The sequence below is a fragment of the Phyllobates terribilis genome, unplaced genomic scaffold (assembly GCF_046119375.1).
Source record: "Phyllobates terribilis strain yellow unplaced genomic scaffold, ASM4611937v1 Scaffold_2__4_contigs__length_985480577, whole genome shotgun sequence".
NCBI classification, from domain to species: Eukaryota; Metazoa; Chordata; class Amphibia; order Anura; family Dendrobatidae; genus Phyllobates; species Phyllobates terribilis.
Window position 1 is genome coordinate 390,214,623 of NW_027362762.1, and position 21,367 is coordinate 390,235,989.

Genomic DNA, 21,367 nt, shown 5'->3' on the forward strand with positions numbered 1-21,367 from the left:
GTGTAACAGAGGGTGGCAGTGATATTTGGGTGAAAGCGCAGGTATCTGACAGGAGAAAACCTACGCCTCCGCCATGTTTGCCGTTGGGGCTGGGGGTGTGGGAAAGGTGGAATCCGCCATATGAAAGTGCAGCTGGGGAGGCTGTGTCAGAGGGGGTGAGCCAGGTTTCGGTAATGGCGAGGAAGGAAAGTTAGTTAGTAATGAAAAGGTCGTGGATGTAGGAAAGTTTGTTGCAGACGGAGCGAGCTTTCCATAGAGCTCCTGTTAGAGCAACTGAGGAAGTGGGGATTAGTTGGATGGGTATGAGGTTAGAAGGGCTGTGACAGTTAGAGGTAGAAAGAAGACACCTATCATTATTCTAACATATTAATGCAGAGGAAGGCAAAAACCCAGTGAGACAGATGCTAATTGTCCTAGATATGGCAAACAGACTAGTTCTCTGTGTTAAAGTCCCATGACAAAATCCATAAAACATGTAGCGTTTTATATTTTTCAAGGGAGGCATTCAGGCCCTCTTTGAACTTGTACATAGTAATGTCTTCCTCATTCTAATTGAAAGGGGTTATCCATTAGTAGAAAATTCATGGCCTATCCATTGGATAGGCCATCAAAACTACATTGGTGGGAGTCCAACTTCCCTCCTGTCCATCAGCTGTCTGAAGGGATCCTTAGCATCCAAGTGCCATGTGACAAGTGCTGCGTCCCCTTCAATGTTTACCAGGGATAGCTCCGTACCTTTAGAGCGCATTGAAGCCATGTCCTGTTCATAAGAATTGATATTCGTGAATGACTTGTAATACCGATTTAATCCCTTCAAACAGATGATCAACTGTGGTGCAGAAAGTCGGACTCTCATCCATTTAATACTGATGGTTTATCCTATAAATAGTCAGTGGGTAGATAATTAGCGTGTATTCAGTTAAAGTAGAGAGGTGCTGATGGAACAGGCCTGTGATGCCTGGATCATGCAGAAGATTAATTAATCGCACACTCATAGGATAATTTTGCAGTGGTATTTATTTAACAGGCATAAAAATACTAGATCAAACCATAGGTGTGCAATCGACAATTTGTGTCGCCTTCACAAATTGTCGCTTGCACACCTATGGTTTGATCTAGTATTTTTATGCCTGTTAAATAAATACCACTGCAAAATTATCCTATGAGTGTGCGATGAATTAATCTTCTGCATGATCCTATGAATAGGCTATTAATTTTGAAGGCCCAAATAGCCACTTTAAAATCAATTCAAGTGAAACCTTTTTGAAATCCTTTAAAGGTTCTGATTTATTACTCGAATACGAGCACTGTAGGGTATAGTTTTATATAATCACAAAGAGTCATGTACGGCAGTAGAAAATTACTTTAACATAATGTAATTGCACTGCAATAAAAAAATATATCTTTACACCAAATAGTTCCAAAGACCAATGGCAGGCAGTAATTTAAAGGAATTACCTGCATGGGTAGTGGGTATGATGCATAGGAAGGGAGAGAGGATGTAGGAGAGCAAAACCCAGTGTAGGTTAGTATCTGTTGAGCTGGGTTGTATAGAATCTGTGGTGGAGGAGAGTTAAAGTTGTGTTGTGAAACTGGTGCCTGGAAGACAAAATAGAAATTGTTAGTCATGTTGGTGACTTCTTAAAAGGAAATGTATCAATAAAAGAATACTATTTTACAGCTGATTATAAAGATTATATTTTAATACATTTTAACAATATTTTATATAAATATGTAAAGCAAAAGCCTCAATTCATGAAGACTGGCAATTTGCACGTCAGCCTTGATGCAATCTCTAAATGAATTTGGCACTGAAAAAATTGAACTCCATTCAGTCAGTGTAATACATTTCCGCTGGAATTTATGCCACTTTTGTGATGTAAATTGTGATGAATTTGTTGCACTCAGCCCAGTTCTCAAACAGTTGGTGGAGCTGGATGGTGATGTGCAAAAATTTTACATGCTTTGGCAGTTTTGCACTAACCATAAGGAAAAATTTAGTCATCTCAAAACTGATCAATTGGGGCCAAAATCCTGATATTTTTCAGTTCAAAATTTTACTGTGCAAAATTCCAAAGCCTTTATTTCTAGACAGTGTTATTCTCCCTCCGTATTTTGACTCGTATTGTACTTTCATTGATTTAAATGTGTAGCTTAAATTATAGGACCCTGTAAAACCAGTGCTATTCGGTGTCTGAGATCAAATCAAAACAGCAATAATGCAGATAGGTCTGAGGATATGTATTACAACTTATCAATATTCAGAATACAACAGTAAGGGAGAGGTGTTAAAATGTAACTTTTAATAGAAATTAAAAGATGGCCACAAACAAAAGAAAAACAGAAATAATGGATAAACCAATTATTTGAGCTCTACGGAGGTATCCAGTTAATTTTCAACGAATTAGACGAACACCCTGGACACACGCTCATTGATCCAAAAAGTGTCAAAATTAATATCAACACCAATACGTATGCGGATGTTAGATATCTGTTTGAGGATAGTCCATTGCAATGTTAAGGATGAAAGTGGTCAAACCTCACATCTATTGCACTCTTGTATCTGCCGCATAAGAAATAATGAAGAGAGAATGGACACCCAACAATGGTACAGAAATAACTGCATACTGTCGAGAGGCAATTCAATACAATAATTAAATAGACAATTCAAATATCACAAATGAAATATCAAACAGTGGTTCAGATATCATTCGGTGCTATTAAAAAAAAAATGCATATTGATCCCTTCAGTGGAAAGAAAACCTTCTTTCAATCAAAGATAAATGGGATTAGTTCACACAATCCCTTCAGTGGAAAGAAAACAAAAAACAATCATCTAGCGACAGGTGTGATAGTTATTCTACACACATTCTACCGCCTACCTAATATCTATAAAAAGTTACAGTTTAACGCCTCTCACTTACTGCTGTATTCTGTCTGAGAACAAACTAAAAACTATTAGAGTACCTAGAGTTCATATTTTGCTGGTTTGACAAGATGTAGGTAAAGGGTATGTGCACACAATGACTTTAATGCCTGCGTACCCATCAAGTTTTTTAAGCAGTTTTTCCTGAAGTGTTTCTTCTGACGATATTTGCATCTTTTTGGTAATTTCTAGTGTTGCATGAATGTGCTCAGATAAGGTGTTATCCAAGCACGCTCGGGTGCTGACAGAGTAGCTTTGGCGTGCTCGAATACTATGTTCGAGTCACCACGGCTGCATGTCTCGCGGCTGTTCGACAGCTTCAATACATGCTTGTTTGTTAGACAGCATGCAGGGATTGCCTAACAGCCACGAGACATGCAGCTGCAGTGACTCAAACATATTATTCGTGCACGCCGAAGCTACTCTGTTAGCACCCGAGCACGCTCGGATAACACCTTATCTGAGCACGTTTGCGCAACACTAGTAATTTCCTGTCTTTCCAATGTCTTTGGCCACTTGTGTTTATATATATATATTTTTTTTACTTCTATTTATAACATATTTGGTGGCTTCTAAGCAAAAGCCACAGTCTGAGGACTGGTCACGTCACTTTTTTTTAACTGCTTTGCGGCTTTCAAAGCCTGGAGTGGTTGATTGAAGCTAAAAAAGGTTTATATTGAATTATTAAAAGTCTACATACACAGGGTTTGGGGGAGATTTAGCATTTTTCACACCAATGGCAGTTTTTTATTACTATTTTATATAGGTTTATGTGCAGAACTTCAGGTAAAATAATCAAGATGATAAAGTAAAAACACCCTAAAAAGCTTAAAAAAAATAACAAAAAATGCTTTAACCCCTTAATGATCAGAGCATTTTGCGTTTTCATTTTTTGCTCCCCTTCTTCCCAGAGCCATAGCCTTTTTATTTTTTGTTCAATATGACCATGTGAGGGCTTATTTTTTGTGGGACAAGTTGTACTTTTAAACGCCATCACTGGTTTTACCATATTGTGTACTCGAAAACGGGAAAAAAATTCCAAGTGCAGTGAAATTGCAAAAAAAATTCCACAGTTTATTTTTTTTTTACCACGTTTACTGAATGCTAAAATTGACCTGCCAATATTATTCTTCAGGTCATTACGAGTTCGTAGACACCAAACATGTATAGGTTCTTTTTTATTTAAGTGGTGAAAAAAAAATCCAAAGTTTGCTTAAATTTTTTTTTTTAAAAAATGGTTCCATTTTCCGAGACCCGTAGCGTCTCCATTTTTCGGGATCTGGGGCCAAGTGAGGGCTTATTTTTTGCGTGTCAAGCTGACGTTTTTATTGATACTATTTTGGGGCAGATGTAATGTTTTGATCGCAAGTTATTGCATTTTATTTCAATGTTGCGATGACCAAAAAAACATAATTCTGGCGTTTAGATTTTTTTTCTCGTTACGCCGTTTACCGATCGGATTAATTATTTTTTTATATTGATAGATCGGGCAATTCTAAATGCAGTGATACCAAATATGTGTATGTGGGTTTTTTTTATTTTATTTTATTTTGAATGGGGCAAAAGGGGGGTGATTTAAACTTTTTTTTTTTTTTTTCAGATTTTTAAAAACATTTTTTCCCACTTTCTGCATGCTTCAATAGTCTCCATAGGAGACTAGAAGCTGCAGTTATCTGATCAGCTCTGCTACACAGAGGCGATGAGCAGATCGCCTCTGTGTAGCAGAAATGCTCATAGTAACATAGTTTTTAAGGTTGAAGGAAGACTAAGTCCATCTAGTTCAACCCATAGCCTAACATGTTGATCCAGAGGAAGGCAAAAAAAAAACATGTGGCAAACACTAAGCTCCACATTGGGGAAAAAAATTCCTTCCCGACTCCATACGACAATCAGACTAGTTCCCTGGATCAACGCCCTATCAAGGAATCTAGTATTTATAACCTGTAATATTATACTTTTCAAGAAAGGCATCCATGCCCTTCTTAAATTTTAACAGTGAATCACTCATTACAACATCATGCGGCAGAGAGTTCCATAGTCTCACTGCTCTTACAGTAAAGAATCCGCGTCTGTGATTATGATTAAACCTTCTTTCCTCCAGACGTAGAAGATGCCCCCTTGTCCCCGTCTCAGGCCTCAGAGTAAAAAGATCAGTAGAAAGGTCTTTGTACTGTCCCCTCATATACTTGTACATAGTAATAAGATCACCCCTAAGCCTTCTTTTTTCCACAGTAAATAACCCCAAGTGTAATAACCTGTCTTGGTATTGCAGACCCCCCAGTCCTCTAATAACCTTGGTCGCTCTTCTCTGCACCCGCTCTAGTTCAGCTATGTCTTTCTTATATACCGGAGACCAGAACTGTACACAGTATTCTAAGTGTGGTCGCACTAGTGACTTGTATAGTGGTAAAATTATGTTCTCCTCATGAGCATCTATGCCTCTTTTAATGCATCCCATTATTTTATTTGCCTTTGTAGCAGCAGCCTGATACTGGCCACTAAACGTGAGCTTGTCGTCCACCAATACACCTAGGTCTTTGTGCTATGAGCGCCGACCACTAGGTGGCGCTCATAGCAAGCGAGACATGGCAACCGCAGGGGTCTGCTGCAGAACCCGGGTTGTCATGCCCATGTATTGGTGACCCACGATCACGTGACAGGGTCACTGATGGGTGGGGCTAATGCCACTTCCGGCGTGGCAATGTTAAATGCCGCTGTCAGAGATTGACCGCGGCATTTAATTGGTTAACAATTCCACCCACGGCTGTTGCGGGCACATGTCAGCTGTAGGAATCAGCTGACATGTGCCCAGTTCAGTGCGGGCTCAGCGCCAGAGCCCTCACTGAACCGGGGTTGATAGCCTGGGGCGTACTAATTCGTTCCAGGCCAGTAAGGTGTTAAATATGCCACGTGTGTGATACAAATCCTAAAGAGGATCTGTTAGTAGGATATACCATCCTAAGCCGCCTATATGAGCGATCAGGTCATAGAAACTTGAAAAAAATGATACCTTGTACCTTGATATCTGCAATCTGATGTCTTATTCCAGAAAAATCCGCGTTTTTTATAAATATGTAAATACACTGTTAAGATCTGTGGGCCGGACACAGATCTCCCCAAGAATCTGCCTCCAGAGCTTATTTTAATTGAAAGGGTGAAAGGGGGCGTTACCAGTGTGAGCAATGTAGATCAGGAGAGCAGACTGTCAGTCTTTACATGTCTCACACTAGTAACGCCTCCTTTCATTTAAACTAAGATCTATTGGCTGGGCAAAGATCTCTCTGAGAATCTGCCATCAGAACCTAACTTATCATTTACATATTAAGAAAAATGAGGTTTTCTCTGGAATAAGCCACCAAATCGCAGACATCAAGATTTCATTTTATTCAGCTTCCTATGACCTACATGCCTATATAAATGGGCATGGCTTTGTTTGTTTTATCATTTGCAGCATTTTGAAAATGTTTTCAGTAAAAAAATTCACTCCATTCATTGTGTAAAAAAACATTGCAAAAGCATGAGGTTATATTTTTCAAGACTTTACTATGCAATGTTCTAGATGTCATGACATTACCATGTTTATAATTAACTTTTCTTACACACGTTTTATTCAGCATTATTCAAATACACGATCAGGTAAATCTATTCTCTTTCTACAATTACCTTTCTTTACATTCTAAATAGTTTTTATTAATAACTTAATTCTGTGCAAACGTTAACTGTAAATTTTATCCATCTTTTATCCTGTAATATGATTAGTTTTTAGTCTGAGTTCGGATAGCCATAGAAATGATTTGACCAATCACATCGGCAAATTGCAGATGTAAAAGGCTCCATGTGTTCCAAAGAAAAAAGGTAGCTGGCAGGACTCACTGAGAAGGACGCGAGTTCAAAATCTCCAAGGAACCCACTTGGAAGTGTAACAGCATATAGGTAAATAGACAGTGTCCAATCCAGGGTGATCAATTCAAAAGGTAAGGTTTATTCCACCATCAAATGAACAACGTTTCGACCTACAGATCCACTTCTATTTATTCAAATTGGGGCGAATCTCCAGTACCGAACAGCCACTAAACAGTTGGTGGTGCTGTACTGTTCAGCTCTGAAACTGATCACATCTGGCCAGCACCGAGTACAGCTAATCAAGGGGTGTTAGGTGTCAGATCCCCACTAATCTGATACTGATGTCCTATCCAAAGGGTAAATCATCAGTATAAAAGTACTGGAGCAAATCTTTAATAAGGTTCCACATTTACAAACCGTTGAGAAGCAGAAATTGAAAGAAACTGTAATGGTCACTTTTTGATGTATTTTAAATTTTGCTCTCGTCGAATAACTTCTCTATGGTTGTTGCTTCATTTACACTTTCAGCTTGTATTTTCATTTTATATTTGATGCATTTTTTACAAATACGGCAAATGAGTTTCTGTGCTTTGCTTGTTCAAATCACTTTTTCAAAACAGGAGCCAAAATGAAATGCACTAAATATAACATGTTGCATGATGATGTTGTCTCAAAATAAATGGCAAGAAAAGATAAGTTAAAAATGACACCAAATAATCTCCTAACAATAAATTACCCCCTTACACAAGTCAAAATGGCTTATGCGGAGTAATGAATTCTGTGCATCTTTAGACTGTTTAATTTTACTTTACTCCACCTCTTAACTGGCTTACTTTTAGACTACTGTTTTAGCCAAAAAACTGTAGAATACTTATAGTAGAAATGTTGTTTTTTACAAAGTCCATTTCTAGAAACTTTATAAAAGTGTCAAGTGAGATGTAAAAAGTGTTTAAAACCTTTAATAAATTAGGCATATGCGCAAGAATTCTGGCAATTTGAGACAGAATTCTGGTGGATTTTAGTAAATCCTCCAATGTTTACAAACATTACTCAAGTTCGACAGAGCCAAGAAAATTCTATAGCCTTGATTGTGCACTGAAAATGTACGCAAATGTGAATGTATTAAAACACAGAGGGTTTTTATTATCAATATTTTCACAAAAGAAATGGTTGCTTGATATGTTACTTACTGTATATGCATGTCAGACTAACTGATCTTATCCATTGGATCTGACACAGAGAGGAACATTTATCATTGCTTTTGTGACAAATTTTTTTTGTCGTAAAAATTTTCATTTTCGGAAATGCTGAAGCCAGATTTATCAATGTTTTGTGTCATAAATTTCACCACTTTTAGTTCATTCATTAAATCTGGAAAAGGTTTAGTGGTTAACCTTCTAAGCATGAATTACAACATACACTCCTCATCATTGAAATTCCAACACCAAGGAAAAGGTGTGGAGTTATTGAAATCATAGTGTCTATATGATATGCAAATGGTGAAAAAGAGGAAACAAAAATTTCGAAACATTTTGATTTATTCATATTCAAGTATGAGCACTATGTGCAGAAAAACACACACTTAAAGGGGTATTCCCATCTCCAAGATCCTATCCCAATATGTAGTAGGTGTAGTAGTAATAATAATAATAATATTAGCAAATACCTATGTAGTATAGATTTTCTGATTCGCTATGTCTCTTTCCTCATGTGCAGTCATTGCAGGACCTTAGGTATCCATGGTTATGACCACTGATATAGTGAGTTAGCTAAGTGCTCATGATCGTAACCATGGATACCTAAGGTCCTTAAATGCCTGCACATGAGGGAAGAGACATAGGGAATCAGAAAATCTATACTACATTTCTAATTGGGGGTATTTGCTAATATTATTATTATTACACGTACTACATATTAGGATAGGATCTTGGAGATGGGAATACCCCTTTAAGTCTTGGCATGCTATCAATAAGGTTATTAATGGTTGTCTGAGGAATGTTCTGCCACACTAAATGCACTTAGGCACACAAATCATCCAGATCACCTGCTGGCATCTCTATTTGCAATTGCCGACCAATGATATCCCAGATATGCTTTGTGGGATACAAGTCGGAATATGCTACAGGCCATTATAGCACATTTACACTGACACTTCCCACTCATCTGTCTCTAAGCTTCTATCCCTCACTCCCTCCTTCGGCCTTGCTCAATAGTCTTCCGCCCCCACTCACAAAGATGGTCACACACTGGACCTCATCTTCACCCGCCTCTGTTCCCTGTCTAACCTCTCTAACCCACCTCTCCCTCTTTCTGACCACAACCTACTTACAGTGAAGGAAATAATTATTTGATCCCTTGCTGTTTTTGTAAGTTTGCCCACTGACAAAGACATGGACAGTCTATAATTTTAAGGGTAGGTCAATTTTAGCATTGAGAGATAGAATATCCAAAAAAAAAATCAAGAAAATCACATTGTATAAATTACATAATTTGCATTTTGCAGTGAGATATAAGTATTTTTTTCCCCTACAAACCATTATGAGTTCTGGCTCCTACAGACCAGTTAGACGTTTCTAATCAACTCGTTACCTGCATTAAAGACAGCTGTCTTGGGGCATGGCCCGGCCAGACATATGAGTGGAAGTTTGCTAGAAGAGCTCCTGGGATAAGCAGCCAGCTGCATGCAGGATCCACTGGGCTCCTAACTTCATAAAAACCAGTGTTAACCCTTCTATACATGTCCTAGCACTTACCGGTGTGCATAGGAGGAGCGATAATGGTCGGAGGAGCAGCAGCAAGATGATGGGGAGCAGCAGCAGGAGGGAATGCAGGCATCCAAGATGGCACAGGCTCCTCTGCAGCAGGTACCAGAACAGGGAAATCAGTGTCTGCAGGCATAGCACTTAGGCTGGCTGGATTTTTTTGAGCTACAAGCACAGGAGTCTGCACTGGCAATGAGGCACAGGCACAAATCATTGAGGTGTCTAATCGTTTCTCTGTGCTCTCAGAGGAATTCAATAACACTGCTGATAAGGTCTTCAAATTCCTGTGCCCTGCAGTCTCCGATAGAAATCACAGTTTCCCATAATACAGATCAGCAGGTTAATGAGCCCCGATAAAAGATGTGTTTATGGCCTTAACACAGTATGGAGCTGCTTTAACCTCACTTAGCAGTTAGATGGGAGAGATTAAAGAGAAACTTTCTTTTAGGAGGCACGGGCTACAAAAGGTTTATGAACGCATTACAGCAGCAGATGGAAGAATCAGTGATATGGAGGACAAACAGCTACAGATAATAAGAGACTCCCAGAGACATGAAAAAAAAACAAATAATGGCCCTATTAGCTAAAACAGATGATTTGGAGAACAGTCTCAGGTGAAATAATATAAGAGTGATTGGTGTCCCTGAAAAAACTGAGAGCAATAATCCGAATGAGTACTTTGAGACATGGTTACGTTCTTTATTTGCCTGTCTGCCCTCTTTGCTGTAGAAAGGGTGCACAGGGTGCCAACCCGGCCATTGCCACCAGGGACCCATCCACGTCTAGTATTAATAAAGCTGCTGCACTACAAAGACAAAAATGCCATCCTTAAGGCTGCCCATGATAAAGGGGACATTTCTATTAACGGCCAAAGAATTTCCTTTTTTCTGGATTACTCCACTGAAGTTTCAAAACGTAGGGCGCAGTTTCTTGATGTAAAACGAAGGCTGCCCAGTCTGCAAACCTCATACTCCATGATTTACCCTGAGAAACTTAAGCCCCCGTCTCACATAGCGAGATTGCTGCTGTGTCACGGTTTTGGTGACGCAACAGCGACCTCACGTCACCAAAACCGTGACACAGCAGCAATCTCGCTATGTGAGACGGGGGCTTAAGTTTCTCAGGGTAAATCATGGAGTATGAGGTTTGCAGACTGGGGAGCAGCGATCAGGCTGGTAACCATGATAAACAGCGGGTTACTAGGGGCGCACGCGCACTTAGTAACCCGCTGTTTATCATGGTTACGAGCCTGCTAAAGTGAGCGGTAACCTCCCGCTCACCGTAGCAGAGTGGTAACCATGATAAACAGCTGGTTACTAGGAGCGCGTGTGCCCCTAGTAACCCGCTGTTTATCATGGTTACCAGCCTGCTCCTGCTTCAGCAGGCTGGTAACCAGGAGCAGGACATCGTGGAAAGATTCTTTCCACGATGTCGCTGCTCCCCTGATCGTTAGTGAGCCTGCCTGTTTGACAGCTCACCAGCGACCACACAGCGACGCAGCAACGATCCCTGACAGGTCGTATCGTTGTCTGGATCGTTGCAGCGTCGCTAAGTGTGATGGGGCCGTTAGAGTGGCGGCTCTGGGAGAGACTTTCTTTTTTGAACATCCAAAGACGCACTCCGTTGGATTCATCTGAATGAGCAGAGGATCCGTCAAAATCATTAACTTTGAATCTGGATAATTAAAGATATATACCATCGGAGTTTCCCGATTGACTGTGGGGGTCATATCCTTTACTGCCTAGCCCACGGCCCAGTGGACACAACTATCCTGAGCTATACCCGATTATTGCAGGCCCCCAGGAAGTGTTTAACCCATCGTTTTAGGTTAATTGTTCGCTTGCCTTGTGGCTATGTGCCCACGATGCAGAAATGCTCAGGATTTTTTCCTGAGCGTTTCTGCATCTCCCTGGCAGAAAAAAAAGGCATGCGGATTGTACATGCGTTTTCCTGCCAGGGACATGCGGAAATGGAGCGTTATTCACTGACATTTCCGCATGCAGATTGACAAGCGCTTTCCAAGCGATTAGCATCACTTGGAAAGTGCTTGTGACAACTAGGTCACACTATATAATCCATGCAAACTGCATGGATTTATATAGTGTGACCCGAGAGAGTGGTTAAAAGTAAAAAAATAAATATATACTTACCCTCCGATGGCCCGCGCTGGCTTGTTTCGCTCGGTCCCGGCTGCCGGCAGCAGTGGATTGAAAGACCTGCCGACGTCAGCGTCGCGTGACCCGTCACATGACTCTGACGTCAGCACAGGTCCTTCAATCCACTGCAAAGTGCCGGGAAGCAAGTAGGAGCGCAGCGTGGGCCGCCGGAATACATTTATTTTTTATTTTATTCTTTTTTTACAGATTTTTTAATGGTACCTGGGTGTGGATGAGACTCTCCTCTCCTCTACACCCGGGTACCATCCGCACATTAGAATGCACCAATTACACAAGTACAGATCCACTCTTGCGGAATTGGCGCGTTCTAATGCATGTCAATGGCAGCGAAAACGCAGCACTTCTGCAAAATAATTGGTAGTGCTGCGCTTTTTTCCGCAATGATAATCCGCAGCGAAAATTTCGGCAGCATGTGCACAGCACATGCGGATTATCATTGGGGAACATTGCTGCCCTTCTACCATGCGTTTTTAATGCGTTTCCGCAGCTGCAAAAATGCTGCAGAAACGCATTAAAAACGCATCGTCGGCACACAGTCCTTGCCTTGCATACAGCTACAGGATGAACTGGTGCCTTTCTTCATCCAGATTGAATGGATGAACTAATGTTTACTTGTTCAAATGTGTTTGTGGGGTTTTTGTTTCTATAACTTGTTGTCTGGTTCTGCAAATACTGGCAGTCAAGCCGACTAAGTGGAAATACTGTAAAAAGGGTTATAAAAGGGAAGAGAAAGGTGGGATACCTTATAAGTCACCTGTATTTTTCAATCCCTATATAACTAGATATAATGGCTGATAAAGTAAAATTTCTCTCATGGAATGTCAGAGGTCTGGGGGACTCCTTAAAGAGAGCGGCAGTCATGGGGCATATCCGGGATCACCTGCCTGCAGTGGGGTGTCTGTAGGTAACGCACTTTGGGAAAAATAGTGTTGTGGGCATGAAATATTCATGGATAGGCCACAGCTTCCACTCTACCTTCTCCACATATTCTAGGGGGGTTCGCATCCTACTACATAGGACTATCCCTTTTGAATTCCAAGATAGATGGAGAAGGCAGATTTGTGGGCATACACTGTAAACTATTCACAAAATAAATTCTACTTGTGGCCGTCTATGTTCCTCCTTCATATAACAACATTATTCTGAAAAATATTGCTTCACTAATGAATAAGATACCAGGAGTTCCAATCCTTTGCATGGGAGATTTCAATAATGTTGTTCATCCATATTGGGATAGATATAAATCAGACACTGCTACAAAAACTGCCTCCATAACTAAGTTTGGAGAAATACTATCAGAACTATCATTAGTGGACATATTGCATCTCAAATATCCTAACACTAGACAATTTTCTTGCTATTATAAGACACATAAAACGTTATTGCGTATTGATATGGTATTGGACACAGAACATATTTCCCCCTTGGTAAGAACAGTGGAATATATACCCAGAGCGCTATCAGATCATTCACCCTTGCTGACTACTCTTTGTTTTTCACCCAGGCCGCTGGATTCTCTGACTATGTGGACCATGAATCCCTTCTGGCTTCAAATTATAGATATTCCGCTGATCACATCTATCTTAGAACATTATTTTAAGGAAAACGACAAACGAGTGTCACAAAACACATTATGGGATGCCATGAAAGCGTGCTTACGAGGAGTCTTAATACAGGCCATTAACAGATCCAAAACTAAGACAAAACAGTTCGGGGAGTTTTTACGGGATAGAGTTAGATCTACAGAAGAGAAATTTGTACTAACCGGTGTAAAAGAGGACTTAATGGAGTGGGGAGAGGCTTCATACAACACACATATCAAGGAAAAAACTAAACACAAACTCATGCTTGCTCAGACACACTTCTTTGAGGAGGGAGAGAAGGCAGGACACTTACTGATAGTAATCACCCAGATGGGGAGTTCTTTTATTGGTGCTTTGAAGGACAGGGAAGGAGTGATAGTAAACCAGACTGACCAGATCTCAAACACTCTGCTAGAATTTTATAAAGATTTATATACATCCAAACTGCAATTTAATAGAGAACAGATCTTATCCTACTTGAGGGAAATCAAACTACCGACATTCAGCAGTAAAGATAAAGAATTATTAAATAGACCTCTACAGCTGTAGGAGTTACAAATGGCAGTAGCCTCTATGGCTAATAACAAATCGCCAGGACTAGACGGGCTTCCCACAGAAATATATAAGAAATTTGGAAGCATTCTACTTCCCCACTTACTGGCTACCCCATTTAATGCAAGAGGCGGTGATAGTAGTCATACCTAAGCCACGTAAAGACCCTTTAATCCCCGACTCATATATGCCCATATCTTTATTGTCAACTGATGTTAAAATTATTGCGAAGGTTTTGGTGTCTAGATCGAATACAGTAATTTCTACAGTAATCCATACTGACCAGTCAGGCTTCATGCCTGCTAGATCCACAGCTGTTAATATCCGGAGATTGTTTCTTAATCTTCAGTTGCCGGTGGATGGTGATGGGGATAGAGCTGTATGTTCTCTGGACGCCGCTAAGGCATTTGATTCTGTTGAGTGGGAATATTTATGGGCAGTGTTGGAAAAGTTTGGTATAGGACCTAGTTTTATTTTATGGGTTAAATTGCTGTATGTTAGGCCGGTGGACAGAATACGGGTAAATGGACACCTCTCCCCGGCTTTTGGATTGAGTAGAGGTACATGGCAGGGGTGCCCGTTGTCCCCCCTGCTCTTTGCACTGGCCATTGAACCCCTGGCATCGGTTATCAGGCAGCATCCAGGAATAGTTGGGTTTCGTAGAGGGAATAGTGAAGAGAAGGTCGTGTTATACGCTGATGACACTTTATTATTTCTGGCTAAACCTTCTGAGTACTTTTCTATAGCAATGGAAACGATAGAAACATTTGGAAAATACTCTGGTCTGAAGATAAACTGGAGCAAATCAGTTATACTTCCATTGGATAATACAGATGAGAATGCTTCCCACTACATTAACTTGGGTTTACAAGTGGTATCAGAGTTTAAATATTTAGGCATCAATATATCAGCAAAAATAAATGATTACGAGAAGTTGAATCTTGATCCAGTCTTAATTAAATTTAGAGGTAAACTAGGCGCCTGGTCTAAGTTACCGTTGTCGGTTGTGGGCCATGCTAACCTGGTCAAAATGATCTGGATGCCACAATTGCTGTATGTTCTACACAACTCCCCAATATGGATAAATCAGAGGTTTTTCTTTAAAGTCAGTCAGGAGTTTAGAAAATTGATATGGGGCAAACAGACTCCGAGAATTAAACTGGAAACATTGCAAAGAAACAAAACAATGGGAGGGCTTGTGGTTCCTAACCCATGGGTATATTATGTGGCACCTCAGCTTCAACATATTCGGGGATGGGACAACGCTGGGGGAGGGGGAGCTCAGCATATGTTGCTACAGCATTATTTCCAATCAGATAAACTCTATGAGGTACTGGAGGCACATAAGTTTGGGACACTTGGAGGCAAAATACCGACTATGCTGTTATGTCACAAACTTTGCGGGATGGTGAAAAAATTACATAGAATAGAAGGTGTTTCACAATTTACTTCATTATGGAACACTCCATGGCTTCCAAATCTATACCAACTGGTGGGATTTAGCTCCTGGAGCGCCAAGTGTTTAAACAGACTTAATCGAGTGCTGATAGGTGATGTGATTAAGGAATTTTTCACAGCTGCAAAGCAAATATGGGTTACCTCACTCTGAATTGTATAAATAGTTACAATTTAGGCACGCATATTGGGCGGAAGGCATTGTTTTGGAAGGAGGAGTACCTCGAAACTCAATAATACAGAGAATAGCTAATCTACACAGTTCTCGTGGACTGATCTCACTACTTTATAACATTCTCTTAGCCATTATATTGACAAACCAGCTGATGCGATCAAAACAGAAATGGGAGAATGCAATGGGGCCCGTAGAGGAAAATCACTGGTCAGATATACTGGAAAGAGTTCCACAGCTGTCTTTAAGTGAATTCCATAGACTGTCCCATATTCCATATATATGTGATACACCAGGTATACAGGACACCTCAATTCTTATTTACCATACGATTTCGTTCAAGTCCCCACTGTCCTTGATGCAAAACTAACATAGCAGATATGCTTCATATGATGTGGAACTGTCCTAACTTGGTGTCCTTTTGGAAGAGTGTTGTAGCAATGATGTAGAGCTTTCACCATTAGTATGTATACTGGGATATGTTGAAGATCTGACTATTGATGAGTGCAGCAAAATTGCGACGGCACGTATGTTATATATGGCAAGAAAATTGATAGCCCAAAAATGGATAGCAGTTCAGGAGCCTATGATATCAGAATTTATTGATAGTTAAGTGGCTAGTAAATTTGGAAAAAGGCATATACCTAAAAAGAGATGCTATCTCTAAATTTGACAAGATATGCGGTCTATGGATTGATGGCTCCTGGTTTGACATCTAGGGAACTGAGGAGATTTCGCCTCGGCTTCCTTTGAGTTACGTTTATATGATGCCTCAAATTAAACTTCTTTGAAAATTAATAAGAAGGTTATTAGTACTTCCACAAGTTATATGTAATTGGATTGACTATTGTTACTATGTTCAAATATTTGTTCATCTAATTATGCTGATTTTGCAGAGCCAGGATGTATAAATAACTCATGTTTATTGCTTCTTAAGGTTGGGGGGTGGAGAACTGTGTTTCTCCAATGTTTGTCTGGTGGTTGTTGTTTTTTCCTTTTTTTTCTTTTTTCTTTTATATAAGTCTTTATAAAAATCAATAAAAAAGATAGTCACCTGTATAAAAGACTCCTGTCCACAGACTCAATTAATCAGTCAGACTCTAACCTCTACAACGTGGGTAAGACCAAAGAGCTTTCTAAGGATGTCAGGGACAAGATCATAGACCTGCACAAAGCTGGAATGGGTTACAAAACCGTAAGTAAGACGCTGGGTGAGAAGGAGACAACTGTTGGTGCAATAGTAAGAAAATGGAAGAAATACAAAATGACTGTCAATCGACATCGATCTGGGGCACCATGCAAAATCTCACCTCATGGGGTATCCTTGATCATGAGGAAGGTGACAGATCATCCTTAAACTACACAAGCCAGCTGGGACCACAGTCACTAAGAAAACCATTGGTAACACATTACGCCTTAAAGGTTTAAAATCCTGCAGTGCCCGCAAGGTCCCCCTGCTCAAGAAGGCACATGTGTAGGCCTGTCTGAAGTTTGCCAATGAACACCTGGATGATTCTGTGAGCTATTGGGAGAAGGTGCTGTGGTCAGATGAGACAAAAATTTAGCTCTTTGGCATTAACTCAACTCGCCATGTTTGGAGGAAGAGAAATGCTGCCTATGACCCAAAGAACACCGCCCCCACTGTCAAGCATGGAGGTGTAAACATTATGTTTTGGGGGTGTTTTTCTGCTAAGGGCACAGGACTACACCGCATCAATGGGAGAATGGATGGAGCCATGTATCATAAAATCCTGAGTGACATCCTCCTTCCCTCCGCCAGGATATTAGAAATGGGTCATGGCTGGGTCTTCCAGCAAGACAATGACCCAAAGCATACATCCAAGGCAACAAAGGAGTGGCTCAAAAAGAAGCACATTAAGGTCATGTAGTGGCCTAGCCAGTCTCCAGACCTTAATCCCATAGAAAACTTATGGAGGGAGTTGAAGCTCCGAGTTGCGAAGCGACAGCCTCAAAATCTGAATGATTTAGAGATGATCTGCAAAGAGCAGTGGACCAAAAATTCCTCCTGACATGTGCACAAACCTCATCATCAACTACAAAAAACTGTTGTCTGACTGCTGTGCTTGCCAGCAAGGGTTTTGCCACCAAGTATTACGTGTTGTTTGCCAGAGGAATCAAATACTTATTTCTCACTGCAAAATGCAAATAAATGTATTTCATTTATACAATGTGATTTTCTTGACTTTTTTTTTGGGATATTCTATCTCTCAATGTTAAAATTAACCTAGTCTTTGTCAGTGGGCAAACTTACAAAAACAGCTAGGGATCAAATAATTATTTCCTTCACTGTTCATTCTCTTCCCTCTCCTCTTCAGGTGCTCAATCTCCACTCAACAAACTTGCACACCTTCGCAGAACTCTCCAAACACCTCGACCTACACTCACTCCTTGAATCCCTTCTTCCTCTTACAGGCATAAATTCATTACACAATGCTGCAGCTCTCAATTCAGTCGCCCCCCTCACATATACCACAGCTCGTACACTCAACAGGCAACCATGGCACACCAACCTGACTAAAGAACTGCGAAGGGCATCCAGGGTTGCTGAGCGGAGATGGAAAAGGTCCCACTCCAACGAGCATTTCATCGCATTCAAACAGTAGCTCATTTTTTTAAGTCCACACTTACTGCAGCAAAACAAACCTACTTCTCATCTCTCATATCCTCTCTGTCTCACAACCCTAAACAGCTATTCAACACTTTCAATTCTCTTCTCCATCCCCCAGCACCTCCTCCCTCTCCTCTCATATCAGCCAATACTTTGCCTCGTTCTTCAAGCAGAAGATTGACATCATCAGACAAAGCTTTTGCCTAAAGTTCCCACAGCCCCTCCTCATATCTACTCAACTCAACTACTCCTCCAAAACTAGCTTCTCCACCATTATGGAAGATCAAGCTTCCTCTTTACTCTCCAAATCACATCTCACCACCTGCGAACTTGACCCAATCCCATCCCACCTCATCCCTAACCTTACCACAATCCTCATCCCAACCCTAAGGGTATGTGCACATTATCCATACTGGCAGCGCTTTGAACGCAGCATACTTTATGCTGCGTCCAAAGTGCTGAACGCAGGGGAATCCGCATGTGTTCATTGAACCATGCGGATTCACCGCATTTAATACATTGTAGTGATCTAATTTCTCTTGCGGAGACTAGCGATTCCTCAAGAGAAATTGACATGCTGCGGGTCTGATAGACGCGCCCCATGTTAGTGTCCGCGGATGATCAGCAGGTGCACGGAGACGCATAGTGGACATGGGATTTCTACAGATCCCATCCACTTTGCTATAACAGATGGCCGTTGCGGGCCGCTGCGGGTTTGACACGGCTTAACACGCAGCGTCAAACCTCCTGACCGTCTGCACATACCCTACCTAACCCATCTTTTCAACCTGTCACTAACAACTGGTGTCTTTCCCTCCTGCTTCAAACATGCCTCGATCACACCCATCCTCTCCCTTTACCCATCCTCTCTGACTAGCTATCGCCCCATATCACTTCTCCCCTACACCTCAAAACTACTGGAACAACATGTCCATTCTGAACTGTCCTCCCACCTCTCCTTCTGCTCCCTCTTTGACCGCTTACAATCTGGCTTCCGACCACATCACTCCACTGAAACTACCCTGACTGAAGTCACCAACGACCTACTAACTGCCAAATCCAAGAGACACTACTCTGTCTTCCTCCTCCTGGACCTGTCATCTGCCTTTGTAGTAAGAGGGAATGGTCCACTGTGTCAACCTCTCTCATCTCTCAACATCAGACTTGGCTCTATCTTGGATCTCCTCATACCTAACAGACTGGACATTCAGTGTCTTCCACTTACACACCACCGCCTCATCTCGCCCCCTATCTGTCGGTGTCCCCCAAGGTTCAGTTCTAGGACCCCTGCTCTTCTCTATCTACATCTTCAGCCTGGGACAGCTCATAGAGTCCCATGGCTTTCAGTATCATCTCTATGCTGACAACTACCTCTCTGGATCTGGTATCACCTCCTTATTAACCAGAATCCCACAATGTCTGTCTACTATTTCATCCTTCTTCTCTACTAGATTTCTAAAACTTATTATAGGTAAAACCGAATTCATCATCTTTCCCCTGCCTCACTTAACCCCCCCCCATCTGACCTACCTATAAAAGTCAGTGGCTGCTCCCTCTCCCCAGTCCTGCACGCTTGCTACCTCGGGGTAACCCTGGACTCTAATCTCTCCTTCAAAGCACATATCCAAGCCCTTTCCTCTTCCTGCTTACTGCAACTCAAAAATATCTCCCGGATCCGCACATTCCTCAACCACAAATCTGCAAAAACACTAGTGCACGCCCTCATCATCTCCCGCCTCAACTACTGCTCTGTGGCCTCCCCTCTAACACTCTCGCACCACTCCAATCTATCCTAAACTCTGCTGCCCAACTAATACACCTGTCCCCCTGCTATTCCCCAGCCTCTCCTCTCTGTCAATCCCTTCGCTGGCTCCCCTTTACCCAGAGACTCCAGTTCAAAACCCTAACCATGGCATACAAAGCCATCCACAACCTGTCTCCTCCATACATCTGTGACCTAGTCTCACGGTACCTACCTGCACGCACCTCCGATCCTCACGAGATCTCCTTCTCTACTCCCCTCTTATCTCCTCTTCCCACAATTGCATACAAGATTTCTCCCGTGCATCCCCCCTACCCCAACATATCAGACTCTCGCCTACTGTGGAACCTTTCAAATGGAACCTGAAGACCCACCTCTTCCGACAAGCGTATAATCTGCAGTAACCACTGCTCCACCATACCGCTGCATGACCAACTCTACCTTCACCTACTGTATCCTCACCCGTCCCTTGTAGATTGTGAGCCTTCGCGGTCAGGGTCCTCTCTCCTCCTGTACCAGTCGCTGACTTGTTTTGTTCAAGATTATTGTAATTGTTTTTGCTATGTACATCCCTATCACATGTAAGGTGCCATGGAATAAATGGCGCTATAATAATAAATAACAATAATAATTTAGCTACGCAGGATGTTCACAATAGCTCGAGCAACATGCGGCCTGGCAGTGTCATTTTGAAAAATGGCTCCTGAGACACTTTCACAGTCTCTTGTGAAGGCCTCTTCATGGTGTTGCTCACATAGTCTCTTTTTTTTTTTTGCAGTTGTGCAACAGCATAGTAAGGGCAAGGTGTTTGCCCACACTCAGACTCGCCTGGCTGATTTCATCACTTCCACCCTCCAGCCGATGAAGTCATTTCCAGTCTGGTCGAGATGATGTCGGCAGAGGAAACACACCAGTATACTATTAGCTTACTTAACCATGATATAAAGACAAGCCAGGAACCAGTGGACGTTATTCCCCTGACGAAGCTGCACGGAGACGCGGCGATACGTGTGGGGCATGGGGTTCTGGTCCTTCATCCTTTCTACATGACTGGTATACTTTAGCACTAGCCACACTGATGGGGCACACCCGTCTACATCTCTTTCTGCCTGGTATTATATCCTGTATATGCGGATGTGTTATATCTAGATATAAGCACATGGGTCAGATCAAGTGATATCTTACTCTGAATATAGGCTATCGATAATATTTATTTCAGACATTTATCCCTGTATATTGAGAATAAGAGACCTTTTGCATTATTGGGATTTTATATAAGAATACATTGCAAGACTATTGTGCCATTTTGCAGGAGCATTAAGGATTTGATATTACCTATTTATTTATATTAGACATTGGGCTCTTATATTGCACAAACCTTGATGACTAGGTGGCCAAAAAAAAATCACATTGTGGCTATTGCTTTTTTGCTTTATCCTTTACAGCGTTCATGGTCTCTCTTTTGTAAATTCTATCTGTGTATTTTGATATGTTATATACGCATGT

General features: G+C 41.4%; 1 protein-coding gene across 1 annotated transcript in view; it reads right to left on the minus strand.

Annotated features, from left to right (window-relative positions):
- The window catches only part of TMEM255B (transmembrane protein 255B), a 163,890-nt gene that overhangs the window by 4,776 nt on the left and 137,747 nt on the right, over nucleotides 1-21,367 (minus strand). The window contains exon 8 of the mRNA XM_073670528.1: nucleotides 1,459-1,599. Within this exon, the coding sequence (XP_073526629.1) occupies nucleotides 1,459-1,599 (141 nt within the window). The remainder of the gene's footprint in view (nucleotides 1-1,458; nucleotides 1,600-21,367) is intronic.